At 40.4% G+C, this 19313-nt stretch overlaps 1 protein-coding gene across 1 annotated transcript in view; it reads right to left on the bottom strand.

Moving 5' to 3' along the window:
* UNC13D (unc-13 homolog D) overlaps window positions 1-19313 on the bottom strand; it is a 40667-nt gene that overhangs the window by 4715 nt on the left and 16639 nt on the right. The window contains exons 13-29 of the mRNA XM_063293075.1: window positions 19064-19181; window positions 18673-18797; window positions 17185-17275; window positions 16735-16791; window positions 15529-15626; window positions 14756-14807; window positions 14160-14290; window positions 13580-13700; window positions 11801-11944; window positions 9555-9653; window positions 9263-9469; window positions 8372-8440; window positions 7633-7712; window positions 6363-6468; window positions 6190-6261; window positions 3056-3139; window positions 1289-1409 (exon numbers count right to left, since the gene is read on the bottom strand). Of these exons, the coding sequence (XP_063149145.1) occupies window positions 1289-1409; window positions 3056-3139; window positions 6190-6261; window positions 6363-6468; window positions 7633-7712; window positions 8372-8440; window positions 9263-9469; window positions 9555-9653; window positions 11801-11944; window positions 13580-13700; window positions 14160-14290; window positions 14756-14807; window positions 15529-15626; window positions 16735-16791; window positions 17185-17275; window positions 18673-18797; window positions 19064-19181 (1775 nt within the window). The remainder of the gene's footprint in view (window positions 1-1288; window positions 1410-3055; window positions 3140-6189; window positions 6262-6362; window positions 6469-7632; window positions 7713-8371; window positions 8441-9262; window positions 9470-9554; window positions 9654-11800; window positions 11945-13579; window positions 13701-14159; window positions 14291-14755; window positions 14808-15528; window positions 15627-16734; window positions 16792-17184; window positions 17276-18672; window positions 18798-19063; window positions 19182-19313) is intronic.

Here is a 19313-nt window from a genome sequence, read left to right as displayed (position 1 = left end):
TCCTTTTAAGAATGCAACAACATGGCTTTTGAATCTTGGCATGCTTCCCATAACTGCATGCAATGACAGCCTTAGGATACAGACACATCTACATATGTCCAATATATACACACACAGATTCTGTATAACACAAATTTAATAGCTACAAGGCTACATAGCAGAAAAGCTTTGTTCAGATCAGTTGCTCTTTTAGAAGATATAAAATTCCTTATGTGCCCTAGACATAAACAAAATTAGGAGTTAGAATAGCAGAAACCAAAATGCAGGATACATTACATCACCCATTTATATGGCTACAACTGTGCACAAATCTGCTGGTCTGGATGTACCCAAACCTATCTGTTCTACACTCATTCCCAATTTTTCTTTGCACTTTAGCCAAATTAATAAACTGAATGTTGGAGGTGGCCCAACAGATAGAACTACCTTTGATTTTCAGTGGCTAAGATTACCAGTGACAGGAAAGCATTTAAAATTAACTTTTAGAATTTTCCTTGATTTTCTCCAATATTTATCCTATTTTTTTTCCCCATTCAATTGTGTCTGATTCTTGGTGACTGCCTGGACCAGTGCCTGCAGTTTTTTTGGCAAGGTTTTTCAGAAGTGGTTTACCATTGCCTGCTTCCTAGGGCTGAGAGAGAATGACTGGCCCAAGGCTGGCTTTGTGCTTAGGATGGAACTAGAACTCCTGGTCTCCTGGGTTCTAGCCTGGTGCCTGAACCACTACACCACACTGGCTCTCTTGATCCTATTGGGAAAGGCAAAATACTGCAGTGGCTAACATGTCCCAGCTCCTTACTGGCTGGAATGCAGCAGCAGAGGAGAAAATCTACAGTATGTGTCTGCACAGAGCAATGTACTTGACACTGACAAAGGTCCTTGCAATAATATACCAGCCTCCACTACACATGCACCATTGTAATGAGGAACTTTTTATTACTTCTGCATGACAAGACATAACAGTACAGAAGGCTGCCATAGCCTATTCATAAATTGCATGGACTAGACTGAGCAGATATAATTGATCCCTGGATATTAAAAGCTGGTTCTTGCTGCCCTTGCATTCTTGACCTGTGGCTCGATTCTACAGTGAAATCAGTTCCACTTGAATAGACTTTGCCCATAAGTGTCAATATGTGGCTACACTCAAAACTAAACTGCAATATGCTAGTCAAGTGTATCTCTGACCTCAGCAGTGCAAGCAAGGATCACTTCCATGCCTCCATGCTAATGAGGCTAACAATATATCCCCAAATTATCCAGTGCTTTGGCCCAAAGGGTCTCTCACCATTCGAGTCCATGGGAAGGAGATTAACAGCATTGAGTACTTCAACATGCAGTTTTTGTTCTGAGTGGCGGTAAAAAGCTTTGATGGTCACAGCACCGTATTTTTCAGGGCTGGCCTCTTCCTAGGAGAAGAACAACCAGAGAAACTGTCAGGGAAAATTATGACATGCTGTCAAAGACAAAAAGGCCAAAGAATTAAGGAAGCCAGAAGAAAAACCAAATCTATCCAAAATCAGAAAGTCTGATACCATTGCATTGTACAGTTTTGTAATTGTTATTACCTGTCACTAATTATTGTACAAAATAATTAAACCACATAATTTCCCATCTTCACATGATGATTGATCATTGGTTGGCTTAATCCCTCTCTGACCAACTGGTCATCAAAATGTTAAATTCCAACATCCATTATTCATAGCCTGCATGGACTATGATGAGGGAATCCAACATCTGGAAGGCCACATATTGCCCAAAATTCATTTTGTTCAAATAAGTATTTTTCCTTTTCTATATTAAATCATTTTAACCAACAGCAATTTGTGCAAAATATTTCTCTTTCACACCACTACTAATTGTGGTGGGTTTTATTTCCATCCTGAGCAACAAGAATAATTCAACATTTCCTACAAAAATATTTAATATTTGCTATTAATGGTGTAGGTCCTTTAAAAAAAAGACTGACGAATCGATTTATATCCTGTGGCGCTTCAATAGAGTGACCACATCTGAAGAAACTTGAACCACTGCTGTACCTCAGATACTACAGTAAGTACTCTTTGATAATAGTTTCTTCTGATCGGTACAACTAATTGTAGAAAAAATTGCAGCTATTTATATTTGCAAATTTATGCATCTTCTCTGAATTTACCTGTTAACATAAACTGCCCAATAAAAAATTTTAAAATGCAAATGAGTTTCCATTTTTGACACAGTCTTGTTAAACATATCTTCCTGATGAAAGTTGTTTTCTAACATTACAACCACTGCTTTCATAGAATTTTTACCTAATTTTTCCCCAGGAACTTTAAAAAAAATAACCAGGGTGGGAAAAATGTATCCTAGTGGACTTTCTTCAAAGTTAGTGTTTGCCTCACTGTGAAATATGGTGGGAGTAAAATGCCCAAACTGCTTCTACCAGAACTCATGGCAAAAAAATTTATATCTCTGATTGTATGCTTCAGTATACTAAGCTTGGATAGGAAACAATATAATTCTACTAAGAGAAAACAATCTCTCGTGGAAATCGCAAATACCAGCCCTCCAGTCCTTGGTGATCCTGGCCAACTCTAACACTTCAAATCTGAAGCTGCAAATCAATGGTGGACAGCCTGAGGTTCCAAGATCAATTGTGGTTCCTCAACCTGTGTGTGTGTTTGGGTGTGACCCTGCTCTGTACATAATTCTGAAAACTGGAAGCATGGCTCCCACCAGTTAGAGGTAAGACATAAATGACAACTATTGTGTAAACTCTGTAAGAGCTTTCAACACGTTTAAAAAGCCGACTACTCCCAACCTCCCTTACCAAACCCCGAGAACGCAGGAAACCCTGGCCCAATTTCTATAATTAACCTATCCCCTGCAGTCCTCCCCCTTCCTAAAAAAATGTAAGTGCTGCCCCATTTATCAAACAGTTACCCACCATACACTGTAAGTCAACAGTCATGGCCTTATTGAAAACTGAACCCAAAAGGATAAGATGAGCTAAAGGGAGGAACAAACAAAAGGAGAGCCCATCATATTATTAAACAGGACCTAGGATCAGTCCCACCTGCTGCTGGATTCGGGCACTGAAATACTTCCAAATAAGTTTTCTGCTGGTGGAAGAGCAAAGATCCAACTCTTTCTCCAGAGCCTAGGAAAGAACTGGGTTTCAACAGAAGTACCAGCATATCAATAAAATAAGTAACACATCAGTAAGAGCCAGAGTAAAATAGAAGTAAAAATTCCAAAAGTGACAATAAGCAAAATTTGGGAAATGCAGTGCAGTTTTATGTCAGGCAGGGAATGTTCTTCAGCAGATCACTGAGAAATTCATGAAAGTGAGAAAATTATTTTGTATTTATTGATTTAGAAAAAATAAAGAGGAAATATGGAGTGTTCTGCACAATTATGGAGTTGAAGGTTAGTTACTGAATGCAATAACAGCAATATATAATAGATGTAAGGCATGCATGAGAATAAACAGAATGCTTAGCTAATGGTTCAACAAAGAAAAGTTAGGAAGATCAAGATGTGTGATCCCTTGGTTGTTTTATGTACTTATCGACAAATGCATAAGGAATGCTTATGGTAATATTAGATGTGCCCACTGAGGACATGACTGTGCATGTACATTTGTATGCAGACAATGCCATATTGTTGGCTGAGGACCCAAATGATTTGCAGTGAATGTTGCAAATGTACAATGCAACAGGGAGTATGAATCTGAAAATTAATGTATCAAAGACAAAGCAGATAGATTCCGTACGGAAAATGAACAATTGCAAGTTATATACTGTATAAGAGTCTTGATGACTGATGACTGAAGTGATAAAAAAGCACTCAAAATTAAATAACTAAATAATTGGCAACCCCATCCCTGAGCACTTAAAGGAATTTGTGTCCCTCAGTAGAATGTTTGCTGGAAAATGGAGAAGTTTAAGATGTCCAAATCATTATAGAAAGATAGTGGGACATACTGTATGTGGCCTGTGAGGAGTGAATGTTTGTCAAAAGAAGCAAAATTTGTTCTGCTCTCTTTGTTATATGAAAGTGAGAACTATGTTGGGAGAAACATAAAAGTAAGATGAATATGTAAGTGTATGTATGTGGTAAAACAAGAGGAGATAGGTTCATGAATAAAAGGGTGATGCATGAATGTGACTGAATACAAAAGTGAGTGACCACTACAGAAGTACAGGCAGTCCTCGTTTAGCGACCACAATTGGGACCAGCAACTTGGTCATTAAGCAAAGCAGTCACTAAGTGAAACTGCAACTGTGTTCATGATCTTACTTCAGCTTTCCTTTGTTTACAGACCCACAAAGGTCATAACTGCAAGGATTGGTCATAAAGTTACTTTTTCATTATCACCACAACAGCAACAGTTGCTAAACAAGGCAGTTGCTAAACAAGATCACATTTCCTGTATGTTGAAGTGGTTTGGATACATAGAGAGAATGAATGAAGACTGAATTCCAAAACAAATTCAGTATATGAACAAAGAGAGGATTGGGTGAAAGAAAGGGGAAAAATGAGAACATTGTGATTGGACAGAGTTGATGCAGTCCTCAAAATAGAGAGGTAGAAAGATTGATGAACCCAAGATGATGTATGACACGGTATATAAACATGCTGGAAGCAAGGATGGTTTGCAGGGATAGAAATGTATGGAGAGGCAGAGTGAATAGTTGGTTTAAACCAGATTTAGCTGTATTTCCATTTCTATCCTATCTTTTTGCTCATACTCCTTTTTTGTTCATTACATAACCCTGTTTACTCTAAAAGGGAATGGTATGATGGTAGGTATATACTTGCCCATGGCAGTGGAATTCCATTAGCACATCTAAAGCAGGGTTCCCCAAAGTGGTCAGTATCGACCCCAAGGATCAATGGGACTATCCAAGGGGTCAATGTTGTTGTTGTTGTCGTTGTTATTCATAGTATTATTAGTTAAATAATGGGGGTGGGGGGTCGTGCTTAGTTAGTGTTGACTCCTGGTGACTGCCTGGACAAGTCCCTGCAGTTTTCTTGGCAAGGTTTTTCAGAAGTGGTTTGCCATTGATTCCTTCCTAGGGCTGAGAGAGGGTGACTGGCCCAAGGTCACCCAGCTGGCTTTGTGCTTGAGGCGGGACTAGAACTCAGGGTCTCCTGGTTTCTAGCCTGGTGCCTTAACCACTACACCAGACTGGCTCTCTATTCATTAAAGTAGTATTTATCAAATTATTTTCATACAATAAATGTTTGGGGGGTCAATGAACAATTTGAAACTTCATGAAGGGGTCGATGAGCTGAAGAGTTTGGGGACCCCTGATCTAAAGCCATTTTACCAGCATGTTTACGTTTAACATCAGTGTGAACTGTATACTTTGGCCCAATGATTTTGATAATTTCAGTCAATAGCTACAAGGGAATAGTATAAATTACCTCCTTGCTCCATCCACAGAAGATTACAACATCATTAATGCTATTAACTTGGGCTTAACACTATTTAAGATGAAGTAGCATCTTCAAAATGCACAAAAGCTTTCCTTCCACTTCCTGTCTGAACTGGATCCACAGTCTGAACGGGATGGCACTATTCCCATCCTTGCAGACAGGGCAGCACATGTGATTCCACATCATGGGTGGGCAACTTTTGTGTAAGCCAGAGCCTGCCTTTAAAAAAAACAACAACCTGTTCATGTCTGGCTAACAGCTGCAGTATTCGTGGCCATTAAGCACTAATGTTGTGTGAGGGAGCAGGATGGAACATTAATGAAGGGGGGTTGTTTGTGTGGAGTAGATAGGAAAGGTAGCTTAGGTGTTTTTTAATGTATTTAGATGTGTGAAGCCAATTTGTTTTACGTACATTTGTGCATGCTTAGACTGCCTGTTGCCTAGAAGGTTTTTCTGTAAAGCAGGCCTGCACAGTATGTGGCCTGTGAAGCAGCCTTGTGTGGCCCACTGGAATTTTTTTTAAAGTAATAAATTCACCACCACCTCCGTTGCTGCCCAGAAAGACACACTGCTGAGCATCTCCAAGTCTCTTAACTGCCACCAGCTGCAGCACCACCACCGTTCCGTTAGCCACAAAACAGCTGATCAGCACGCCAGGTATTCCTTTGGGGCCCACAAGGATTTTTTATTTATCAATGTGGCCCTTTCCTCTCTACAAGTTGTGCAAGCCTGTTATAAAGTGTAACAAGGGCTGCAGTGGCTTACTGTAAAGGCTGGTGTGCGAAGGGTGTCTTTTGACAGTCCACAGCCTTCTCCATGAAAGCAATATTCCAAGCCCTATGGGAGAGAAGGAGAAAAAGAGAGAGAGAAGAAGCAGCAGGGCCCTGAAGCACAAGTCATACCCTCCCTCCTTGGTTTCACTTTATACCCCTAAGTACCTGGAGTGCAAATTGAAATTTCCTAAAGTAGTCCAATTTTCCAGTTTGGTGTTTTGTAGCTTCTTTCAGCAAGTCCAAGGTGTGATTCCACAGAAGCTCCAGAAGACTGGGAAGAGGAAAAGAAGTGGAGATGCACAACAGGTTGCTAGACAAGGCATTTTTAATAAGGCTCAGCAGAGACTAGCACACTTGACCCTGGGGCTGGACTGGTGCTGCTCGTATTAAGGGTGGGTGGACTATCAATTTAACTTTTCCCCCATTTCTAATGTTTGGACATCTGTCAATGTTTTTTCTTGATTACCTATTTTTCCATTTTTAAGTTCCCTTTATTTCACTCTTGCCCTAGTTGAGCTACTGTCTTCATTTTGCATTGAGAAATGTATCATTTTGGGGGCATATATTTCTCCAAATATATTGTTTGCAGTTTTACCTAATGAGTGCAGATTTTGCAACCAGTGTTCTCATTTTTGTATAATACTTCATGAGTAAATTGCATTGCGAAATTTAGAGAAGAATGATTTTGGAAAGAGCTAAATTTCAGTGTGTATTAGTTCAAAAATGTGATATTGGAAGTTTGCATTTAAAAGAAAACTAATTAAAGTTCACCCCTCCTCCCTAATTCATACCCATTGACTCATCCATGCCCTAACCTCTATATAAACAAATATACATGTGGATCCTCACATCACAGGAGGGCTTTCATATTTTACCATTGCTTTCCCGGAGTATTACCTGCTGATTTAGAAACCAAACATAGATTTCTCTTTCTCCCTTTTGTCCTTTGATCCCAGCAAGATCCTGGGCTGTTCCTCCTGTGCTTTACCCTGACTTCCACAGCCTGTCTCTTTTATCTGTTGGAAAGCCCTCAGTTGTTGTAGTTGGATCAGATGCTTTTCTCCTCTCTCTCCCCCAGCATTTGCTATTCTTGAATGGCAGGTGAATTCCATCAAGCTGTGGCTGAGAGACACAAGTGTCTTCCTCTTCCTTCTGCAGGTGCCCTACACAGTGCCAACTATCATCCCTGATTCATAGCATGGCAAGACATCTCTGCAAAATGCATTTTCCTCCTCATGTGAATTCCTTTTAGTCTAGGAACACATAACGTGTGGTTCTGTTTGTATTGCTGGAATTCATCTCTCATCATTCCTTACCACTGACCATGTTGTCTGGGGCTGATTGAAGCAGAAGTTCAACAATAGCTGGGCAACCACACATTGTTTTTTATCCAGTTGAATAAAAGGTTCTCACTATGCCAGCATTCTGACTTTACCTGTTAAAATTCTCCTGGACCAGGTTCCCATTTAGATACTGAAGCTCACACTCCAAGAATCTCATTAAAGGCGTGATGCACTAGAAGGAGAGGCAGAAAAAGATCCACAAAAACTAAGTGGAAGTAACATTTATCAGCTATAAAACTATATTATTAAATGTGAAGTTTTCAAGGAACATCACACAAGACATACAGAGGACTTGCTGCAAGTGAGGACCCACATTACCAGCATAACAAGTTGATTATATGCTAACGCTGACCCAAATACACCCAGGATGCTTCCAGATCAAGATTTTTATTGTGCAGTTACCCTGTTATAGAAGTCTATAGACTTCTGTGGAAACCACCAACAAATATTTTTAAACCATTTTTAAATGGTTGTAGTGTGAAACACTAACAGTATAATTACTTTTCACAGACTCATGTGCAAGATATAGATTTCCCCAAATCTGGACTCCGTCAGTGCATTACCAGATTCTCCCTCATGTCTAACCTGATTCAAAGCAGGGAAAGTAAAAGAGGGGAAAATATGGGATGTATCACAATAATATTTTTATGGAGAAATAAAGAACAGAGAAGTAGATACAGATATGAGTAGCCTCTTAGTTACTGTCATGGTTTTTTGTGAATCACCCAAAAGTAGTTAATGTAGGAACAAAGCAAGAGAAAAAAGTTGCATATATCTAGCTCAACAGCTCTTTGCCTTAAAGCAAATTTGCTCTGGCATTCAAATACTCACATCCTCTGGGTTGTCGGAGTCACTGGAAACAGACAATTCCTGGATGTGTTGGGCAATTCCAGCATCCAGCTGCCAAAAAACCCCAAGTGATTTTAATACCATTAAGGAGAAACACAATATAAATATTAAAAGTTCAAAGCCATTCATGTCCACATCATTTCAGGAGTTCCATACAGCATCTTAGAGAATTTTGTGGGAACGTTTTGTGTAACGTTACCCAGTGGAATCGTACTCAAAATCTGAAGTCAGGGCATTCGTGTTTCACGCTGTCCGTATATTTAAACTCTTAGAACTTTTAAGACAGAAGATGTGAGATTTCTCTTTGCTCTCTCCAATGCCACTGTCCATCACATATACCATGACAGATAGAACTTATGCTGCAGAATGCAGTTTCATGTACAACAGGCTGGTGAATTCAGCAACTTGTATAAAACATTCTAGTACTGTAAAGCCTAAAGATCTGTAATGAGCAAAGGCTGGGAATGGAATGGAGGATGGTAGGAAAGGGCATCACTGGCTGATTGGCTCCTTGAACACTCAGCCAGCAGAGAATGCTAACAATGAACAGCTGTGGCCAGTGATGGTCCAAAACAAAAAAAACAAAAAGCCCCTGAAGCTATCCTGCTGTTTACTCTTTTACAAAGTGCCTTTGGTTTTGGACATTAATGTTTTCCCCTGGTCTGTCATTCCAACAGCACTGACCATACACTTCTCAGAGGCATATGAACTCAGTAGGTTTTGTCTCTCTAGAGCCTGAGGTTCTCTATGTGAAGCAGACCAAACAAATGTGCAACAGCACTTCTCCACTGGACTTCCATCATTTCTAGTCATGCTCCCCCCCTGATATTTTGCTGCTGGAGTAAAAGAGGAAGACTGAGCCTGTGAGGTTACTTTGGTCGCCAGGGTCTGCACCACTCCTCGGATCTCATTGTTGAGGCAGGCAACGGAAGCCTGAAGCTGCTGATGCAGTGTGTGCTGGATCTGCTCTGGGGTAATGACAGGCCCAGTGTTCTGTTCCAGGCGTGCCCAGTCCAGCTGTAGGGGCAACTTGAGGATCATCATCCGGAGCTGCTCAATGTTGTTCACCACAACACAGAGCTGGAGGGTGGGAGGAAGGTAAAATTAAGTCAATCCATGTATTCAGCCTTGTTTCTTGTACCCAAAATCTGGTTCTACCACTTACCCTGTTTGCTGCTTCTCCTGCCGCACTTTGACTGGAGGACAATTCCTCTGCCCTTGCTTTGATCATCCGACAGTACATCAGAGCAATTTTACACATGTCCTAAGAAATCAGAAAAGAGAAAACTCACTGATCAGTCAATGCCATCGATAGGCTTCACGACATCCTCCAAGGACACTTGATTGCCTTTGGCCCCAACACTGTACAATGTGGTCAGGCACAGCTGACTCTTCTGCAACAAAGTATCAGTGATGACTGAGTCATGCAACTGGAATGTAGCAGGTTCTGAAGTCAGGGAGCTAATATTCTGCCACAATTCAGCCAGAGTCTATTTTTTATTCTAAGAAAATGAATTTGCCTTTTGTTCTTCAGTGAGAAAGAAAAAAAAGTGAAGGACAAAGAACGGAATATTTTGTTATTGCATGATTGGCACATTCCCTGAATATATTAAGGGTCTTTAATTGAAGATAACGCCTATTATCATTTCTCTGTGCAATACAGGGTCCCTGGAAGGAAGGCATATTACTAACATTTTAGAAGATTTTGAGAACAAACATAATATTCAGTGGAGATGGACAGTGGCTAAATTTAATAAATAAATAAATAAATAGCACAATTTTTTGAAAGCATGGTAAATGGCATATTACTGAGATCTGGGTTGCAAAACTCCAGATAAGCAGTAGATGGCAGCAAAAATGCAGAAAAATTCTAATTCTTCCTGCTCTCTAATGTCTAGTGGTCATGCCCACTCCATCGGTTCTTGAGGGACAGGCAGAAATAATTGGAGACAAGCAGTTCTGCAAATAACCCAGCTCTGTGTCATGAAGGGCTTTATAGGTGAAAACCAGCACCTTGAATTGCACCCAGAAGCCTTTGTGAGACCCAATGTAGCTCACAAAGTAGTGGTGTTACATGGGCTTACTGAATTGTACTCATAACTACCTATGCCACTATATTCAGGAACAGCTGCAGAATCTGAGTAGTTTTCAAAGGCAACCCTATGTAGAGCATATTGCAGTAACCCGGACAAGAAATGACTAAAGTGTAGGTGACCATGAACAAGACCTCCCAATCCAGAAAGAGATGCAATTGGCACACATTGGATTTCTGCAAAGACACTCCTAGTCACAGCTTTCATCTGCTCTTCAGACACAAGTTGAGAATTCAGAAAATCCTCCAAGTTGCACGCCAGTTCCATCTGGGACACTGCCACCCCACCCAGAACTAATGATGGCAAGTACCGAGATCTGGGAAGCTCTAAAACCCACAGCCATTTGGCTTTACTAGGTTGAACCTAAACCTGTTCTCCTCCTCCAGCCCCCACAGCTTCCAAACACTGAGAAAGAATCTTGATGGCTTCAGGTGGTCAGAGGTAGAGATATATAATTAGGCATAATCAGCATACTAACCCTGCACCAATGGATGATCTCACCCAGCAGCTTCATGTAGGTGTTAAATAGGAGAGAAGATAATAGAGCCTAAGGAATCCCACAAAGCAGGGGCTTGGGACTAGACCTCTCCCCCCACCACCAACACTAACTGGAACTGACCTTGAAAGGAGGAGGAGAACCACGCAATGCTCCCACCCCCCTGAGCCAGTCCAGAAGGATACTATGATTGATGGTATTGAAAACTGATCAGAGATAAAGGAGAGCCAAAATGGATGTACTACTACCATCCCAGTCCTGCCAGGGATGATCCACAAGCACTATCAATGCTGTTTCAGCACTATACCCAGATCTGAAACCTGACGGAAAGGGATCCAGATAATCCACCTTGTCCAGAGCCTTCTGTACCTTTAGCCCAACCACCTTCCTCCTGTTGGAGACAGGATGACAATTGTCCAATACCACTGAGTCCAGTGATGGTTTCTAGAGGAAGGGACCATCACTGCCTCCTTAAGTGCAGGCAAAACCACCCTCTTACTCATGGACAAATTTATCTCCAATTGGACCAAACTGTACATAGTCTCTTGGGAGGCCTTGACCAACCAGGAAAACATGAATTTGATACAGAGGTGGCCACACTTACAGCCACCTTTTCAACTTTCCACATAGTCTGTAACCCTAAAATTTCCAGGTGATCTTATCTATGCAAATTGCTTTAAAAATTGCATGGCATACTGCATTTGTATAATTGGCAGTCTTCCAGTGTTATTTTTTATGCTGCTTTTTCTTTAAACAATTGTAGATTAATATCAAAGTGAGAAAGAATTGATGAGAATGATCTGACCTTTATACTACAAATACCTCAATAAATTTCACCATGATCATGAAGGCCTCTTCGGGATCAGGCCAATCCAGCTGTTGCCAGGTCTTCACCATCTGAGCATAACAAGTGGATAGGTCAACAGTGGATGTACTGTGTTTATTCAGTTCTCCCAGTGGCGTCAACTGAAAAGAAATGAAACCAGAGAAAGGGAGCAACATCAGATTATTAGGGGCAGAATTTCATCTTAAAAGGATGGGTTTTGGTTTGGTTTGGGTTTTTTGGACCCTGAATATCCTAGACAGACAATGGGATTTTAACACCTGAATTTCCCTTCTTCCAATTACTTGACGAGAACATATTACTTACTATTTGTTCAGTGCATGAAGCAATTAAACATTTGGGGTGTTTGGGGTTTTTTTTAGAAATTGGGTTGCATAGGAATTCTGTGCAGAGATGCCCTGAAGGGGTAATACCTCTGCTGCAAAGGCCTCCAATACACTCATGGGAAAAACTTTCTGGGATCTAGGAGTATCACCTACAGCAGCCTTTCTCAACTTTTTGACCCTGGAAGAACCCTTGAAATATTTTTCAGTCCTCAGGGAACCCCTGCACATTCAGGCTCAAATATAGGCCACAAGTTACAAAATTACTATATTCGTTGCATGGGTAGGCCTGTATTACAGGCATTAACCATGTTCTTAAACTAAAAACAAAGAATGAAACTTACCTCTTTAATGTCAAGTTGCCCAAATTTGAAATAATTTTTTAAATACATTGTGATCTCCCAAGGAATCCCTAGTGACCTCTCCTGGAACTCTAGGGTTCCACGGAATGCTGGTTGAGAAACCCTGGACCTACAATATTCTCATTGGTAGTAAGAGCCCCCAAAAAGGTGTTTTGAAAGTGTGTTGGAGGCAGCTCTCAATCTCCAAAATGTACTAGCCTAAAGCCAGTACAGTTCATTTTCTTCTCAGTAGATGGGAGAAAAAGGTCAAGAAAATAAATTTGATTCTCGAAAATGTTGAAAACCATTTCTATTTCTTTGTCTCTGTCTCTCTCTCACATGCACACGCACACTTCCTGCGCTGCCATTGTTAGAGTTTTGCATTTTTGTCTTTCTCCCAAGACCTTAAGATTTCTTTCTGCATCTTTTGTATCTCCTACTAGTATATACTAAATACTGTGCCATTTTTTTTTGCTGTTTGAAAACCCCCAAGGTACAAGGATAGAATAATTGACAATTATCTGTGTTGAGCAATATTTTTTTAAAAAATATAAAAATGAACACCATTTCTCCTATCCAAAGCTGCATTGTGTCTTCATCTGAATGACATAGGCATCATGAAAGCATTATGAAATTACAAGTCTTTTAGAGTTAGATTGTGTCATCCATGTGAGCACAGCAACCAGTGCAACGGATCTGATGTAAGCTCAATGGATCTTACATTGGATCTTATGATGGATCTTACATGGATCTGATGTAACCTCAAATTGCTGAATCCATTGCTGGATAATTATTAAGATTCAGATAATTCCAGAATTGCTGACTGCAGGTGTCAGATTGTGTTAAACTGTGTTAGCTAATCATTGGTGTTAAGCGTACCTGTTTATCTGCAAAAATTATATGCCATGATATAATTCACAACTTCTGTTTCATTAACCCACAGACAGAATTAAGTGATGGTGGGATCAGAGATTGACATGATGGTGCTACATAATATACATCAACCATTAAGTGAGTGATAGAAAAATCTTAGCAAGGAAAAACAGGGAAGAAAAAACAGTTGAGCAATCCTTTCCTTTCTTGGTGGGATTACCTGGTCCACTTGGATGGCTCTTTGAGTCCTTTCTAAAGCTATTGTGTATGTCTTCTGAAGCCACAAGGGAATGGCTTCCTTAAACCATAAGTGGAAACCTGTCAGTGCAAGAGGGGTTTCCCTGGAAATAGAAACAGAAGTGGTTTGTATATTTCATGGGAAATTAGTCCTTCTCATTTCCTAATCATTCAACTTTGTTTTGCTCTAGGTATTATTTTTATTCTGGTGACCAATCACAGACTTGTCCCAACAGACCCTCATTGGTTATAAACACTCAGCAATACACCTACAGAAGAGTTCACGCATCATGCTATGCAATTGCTTATTTAACAGTCTTTTACTGAATGAATCATAATCAGGTTATACACACACTAAGCCTAAGCTGAGCTTGCAAATCACACTAAGTCAAAACCAAACAAACCACATTTTGTCAGTGAGGCATGCAAATCAGGCTACAGTTTCAGCAGTGGAGATTCAGTGATCATAACAACTTGATATAAGAGCAATCTCAACATGACAACCATAATGTATAAAACAGCCTAAAGACTGAAGGCAAAGTGTCCTCTGCAGAAATAAACACCTGCTGCACACAAAATCCTTCATGGAATAGAATTCCTTCATGCTGAGATAAAGCTGGAAAAGGCTCTCTGCTGTCAGTTGGGACATGCCACTGTCAATCTTGCTCAGCTTCTCCTTGACATAACAAGAAACCTGCAGAAGCATAACAGAACTACAATAAATCAAGTTTTTGGGCTGGACATTGCACATTCACATGATACACTGAAACTGAATCAGAAAGGTCCCGCTAATTGGTCCTGAGTTGAAATCTGAACAAAACTGGCTCAGGAACAAGTTTCATCATTAAAATGAAACTGAGGAATCCTCACCGCTGATTAGAGTGGCTAATTCAAACCAGAGTTCCTGTTCTTTTCCTCAATTTTGGAGTACTCCAGATATATAGATTCAGCTCCTAGAACTCTCCAGCCAGTATAGTCATCACTAAGAATTCTGCAAGTCCGCACATCTGGAGGGCACCAAGACTGGAGAAGGCTGCCTTAGAAATTCTGAAGTAGCTGGCTTATTCTTTCACTAGTCATTTCTCTAGTATCTTCTGCTTTTCTGTGGGATATAAGCCTGGTGTCCTCTTTGATACAGAGCAGTGAAACAGCTACTCACCAGTTCCTGCATTTCAAGATATGCAATTGAGAAGAGATCTACTCTCATGGTGCTGCAACGGAGGAAGAAGGAGAAAGACATGATCAGAAATTTGCTCATCGGTTTTATCTGCTAGGTTTATCATTGTATATTAAAGCACTCATTTAAACGATGCATCTACAGTACATAGAACAGGTCTGTAAGTATAGCAGCCCAGAGGCAATCCAAAATCAGCCCTCTCTGTATTGTTAGCTGGAATCCCATAGTTGCTAACAAGGAAGACAACCAGGAAGTAGAAACATGGACTTGCTGACAAGCCTACTTGGACGGATAAGAAGAGACCCTAGAAGTTTATCCCCTCAATGCCATCATCAAACAAACCTCCCATAAAAATAGTTGCTGAGCAAGGATGTACAATGACAAAAATCTCTAAACAACCACAAGAAAATGTCTAGTAAGGTAAATAATCCACAGAGGTCTAACCTAGCCAATTTTACGATTTCTTTCTTTTAACCAACAGGCACTTGTATTAAAATGTGCATTCATTTAAATAACTGATACACCACACAACGTCCAAGTCTTCTGGGAAGAATTAGCAAGCAACCATATCACTATAGTGGAATTTTGTACTTGCTAAGCTTGTTGTCTTATCACTTCTGTGATCTGGGCTCAACCACTCACTTTGGTAGCCAGTTTGTATGGCCTTAGAAGCTACATAAACATTCAAAGAAATAGTTTGCAACCAATTGGCAAAAGCTGGGAGAGAAAAAAAAAACTTTCCTTCAGAGACTTGCCTGATGAAATATTTGTTCCAGGTTTTGTGACATTGTTGGAGATCTGCATTCACCTCCAGAAGAAGACAGACCAGAGCTTTGCCACACTCCTCCATAGTCTATGTATAGAAAAAAGAGAAACACGGGTAGACATCGAGCATGAGCTTTATTTCTCCCAGAAACCAAGACACTTTCAGACTAATGAATTCTCCTACAACTTCCACACTATCATCTCCAGGGCAAGAGGCTGTTTCTTCACTCTTCTGCCACTTGTTGCTGTGTTGTCATTGCCCAGGTGGTAGTTCTTAGTGTTAGAAAAGTTGGCTTAACCTGCTCAGGGGTATCCTAAGCAGTACGAACTGCTTTTCCATGTTACAGAAGAGCCTAGTGCAAATGTGTAGTTCTCAATATCAGTTGACATCATTCTGACAAAACTTTAAACATCATGTTCTGAGAAAGGTAGGAAGAGCAAGAACTCTGAAAGCTAACAAGAATAAGAGGCTTATATGGTAATGGAGGGGTCCTCTACTGATTAAATGACCAAGAAATGCTACTGTGGAACTTCAAGCAAGCAACTGCCATGAGACTGCTAAGTCAAACTGCAGGGTTGATTTTTATGCTGTATTGCCTAATCCCCTTGCCTCTGTCCTTTTCTCTGTTATTGGCATTAGGAATAATATGCTATTCCACATGCAAGGGACTGATATTCCAATTAGTTATTCTATTATTTTGTGATACATTGGTGGTAAAATAAAGCTTCCATCATTTACTCTTCAGAGTTGCTTTCCAACCCTTTCTCCCTATTCTGAAACAGGTCCCCTTTTTGTGGCAATAGAGTTTAGGATCTGCTGAGTGCGCATTATTGCTCCGGCATACAGTTGCATGTTCATGATAACATGTGTTCACATGCATTTATGAGGGTGAAACAAGTACCAGTTACATGCTCATTTTGACAGACATAATTCCTTATCTAAGGCCAAGCTGCAGCAGCTATATCTGTGTGTTTGGGAGGAAAATGTTGTTGCGGGCTATATCCAAAGTTGTGCAGATTACTATGATAGATTGAGCAGATACAGAATATAATACAGGAACATTTTTATCCTGGCTAGGCTAGGAGAAGTTTTGCAAACACTAATGACTTGCCCTTCCAGAATCAATAGGAAACACAATTCAACAACCCATAGAAGATCCCAACATAAACTCTGCAAGAATGCAATTAAGACTTACCTTTACCATTGGCTTCAAGTGTTGTTTCTTCATGTGAAACCACTCTGCTGTTCCCGCCTGAGAAAATAGGCAAGAGAATGAAGAGTTCCACAATAGCCCTCCACATGCTTCCATGCTTATTAAAACACACACACACACAGACATTGGTCACATCTGGATATATATGGAATATATAACTTGACAGAGGTCCAAGGGTGGAGGGTCTGAAATCACAATTAGATCTTCAAAGCCTTCTGTAAAACAGTATCTGTAGCTGAAAAAAAGCAGAACTGTACATTTCTTCATAAACTGAACATGTGTAAATCCAGGTGATGGATTTTGACAAAGAATTAAAACTGTTTCTTTTTACCTGTCCCTGTGAAGGAGACCACATTAAAATCTTCATGGCCTCAAAAATACTAAGCAAAATCTGTAGGCCTGAGAAAAGACAGCAGAAAGATGGCTTTGTACCTTAAGTGCCTCTGTTACCATTTCTTCAAGATCAGGAATCAGAGTACAAAGTTCTTTGAAGGCTTTCATTTTACACATCTGGACCAAAACCCTGTGAAGATGAAAAATCATGGCTGAAATCTGATGCAATTCAGAAAAAAGTTTTGTTTCTCTCTTCCATGTCCCACATGCAAAAGTTGCCACCACTTCTCTTTTAATCAGTCTCAGATGCAAAAGATCCTGAATCCATTCACCGGCAACTCTAGAGAGAGCTGAGAAGAAGAAGAAAAAAGACACCTAAAGACCTCAACAGTTGCTGCTAATCAGCATAGAAAATGTTAAGATATATCAGTGTCCTTCTATAAAGCAGCTTCCTATGTTCCTATTAACCTGAACATTATCATGCAACATACAATAGGATGTATTATAAAGAAATCAAACAGCAGCCCGTTCCAACAATAAGCCATGATCTCCAAAGACATGGAGGTCAATATTTGTCAGCCCTTACAATGTAGACCAAACCAAGAAACCAATGCCACATAGGTCAGGACTACTTTTATTGTAACAGCTATAGTAACAGAACCTTGCAAGCCTGAATGTGCTTCCCCCCGCCCTCACTTTATCTTCATGTGAACTGGGAGGGGCTTGTCTGAGAGATTTTGTCAAGTCATTTTCTTGGCCTGGGCTCAAGACCCACTTATCTGACCATTACCTTGGTTGCAGTTCCTCCTCCTGTCCTTCAAGGCCATTCCCTCTTCCCTCTACAATATTACAGTAGCTCTGGTCTCTTCTGTAGGAATACTTCCAGGAAGTGCTGCTGAGAGACTTTTGCTCTACCTCATGGCCACTGACGTGCCTCAAGCTTTTCTCTTTCCCTGATGCTTTTTAAACTCTAGGAGAGATCCGGCTCTTTCTCGTTTCATCTTCTAGTCTCACAGAACTGACAGAACTCTTGAATACACATTTTAAAGTAGTTCTTGGAAGGACAGGGATTTCATTCAGTCAAGACAGAGGTATCATTCATTGGAAAGACTGCTAATATGACTGGAGGTTTAGAGCTGATCTTGGACAGAATAGCAAAATCCAGACAAATAAGGCTGGTGCTTTGTTTGTGGCATGCTTGCTTCTGTTCACTGTTTCCATTAAGATAATAAAAAAGAAAATAAAACTAGCCACAGCAGGGATCTTGGCAGGTGCCAAGGGATGGGGCAACAGCAGGTACATTTCTGTCTCTGGCCACCATTTGGGGGAATCAGGGCATAAACTATGAGCTTTGGTTCATGAAAGTTTCTATCATAATGAATGTATTAGACTTACACCACCAACAAATTCTTTTCTGTTGTTATGTGAAGGAAACACAGTATCAGTATGTTGAATATAAATCATATTGTACAAGGTAATTTGTGATCACTTAATTGAACAGTAATGCTAGTGAGAGACTATCCATACTTGAAGAAGTTGATAGTTTTCCTTCTATGTGTGCATCACAGAAGGTTTCTGACAGCTTACCTGAGCAGTGACTGCAGCCTCTGGGTGGATTTGGATGAGGAGAGTGGGAAGACGATCCGGTACCTTTGAAGAAGAGAAATCCCATAGTTCAGCAAGGACCGGAAAGAGTCTTCCAGTTCAGCTGTCTGCAGAAAGTGATCAAACATGCCACAGATGTAAGAAAAAAGACGTAGTTCTGCTCAGTACTATCTGGATCATTTCAAGATCATGATGTACTAACATTAAGCTAAGAGATAAGTATTTCAACCCCAATTTATTGAACAGGCCAGCATGGCAGTCACACACCGCAAAACTATGCAACCCTTATAATGGCTAAGTGTCTGATGTTGGAACCAAAGATGGACTGGAATGTTCTACCAGCCCTACAGGTGCACAACTCTTCCTTTCTTACCTGCTCAGATCTTAATCGGCCTTGAATCCACTGATATTCTATGCTGGTGATCTGATGGAGAAGGCAGTTGCTATTGAACTCCAGGATCTGGTACAGCTTGCTGTAAGCCAACCAGTGCCTGTGAACAAGGGAAGAAAAGCAGCATTAAAGGCCAAAAGAAAAACCTATAAAAAGTACAGTTAGAAACAAAAACATCTCACATTAGCTGACCTGAATGAACTACGTAGATCAGCTATCTAGACAAATTGGC

The sequence above is a fragment of the Candoia aspera genome, chromosome 2 (genome assembly GCF_035149785.1).
Source record: "Candoia aspera isolate rCanAsp1 chromosome 2, rCanAsp1.hap2, whole genome shotgun sequence".
NCBI lineage: Eukaryota > Metazoa > Chordata > Lepidosauria > Squamata > Boidae > Candoia > Candoia aspera.
This window is presented reverse-complemented; position numbering and strand designations above follow the sequence as displayed.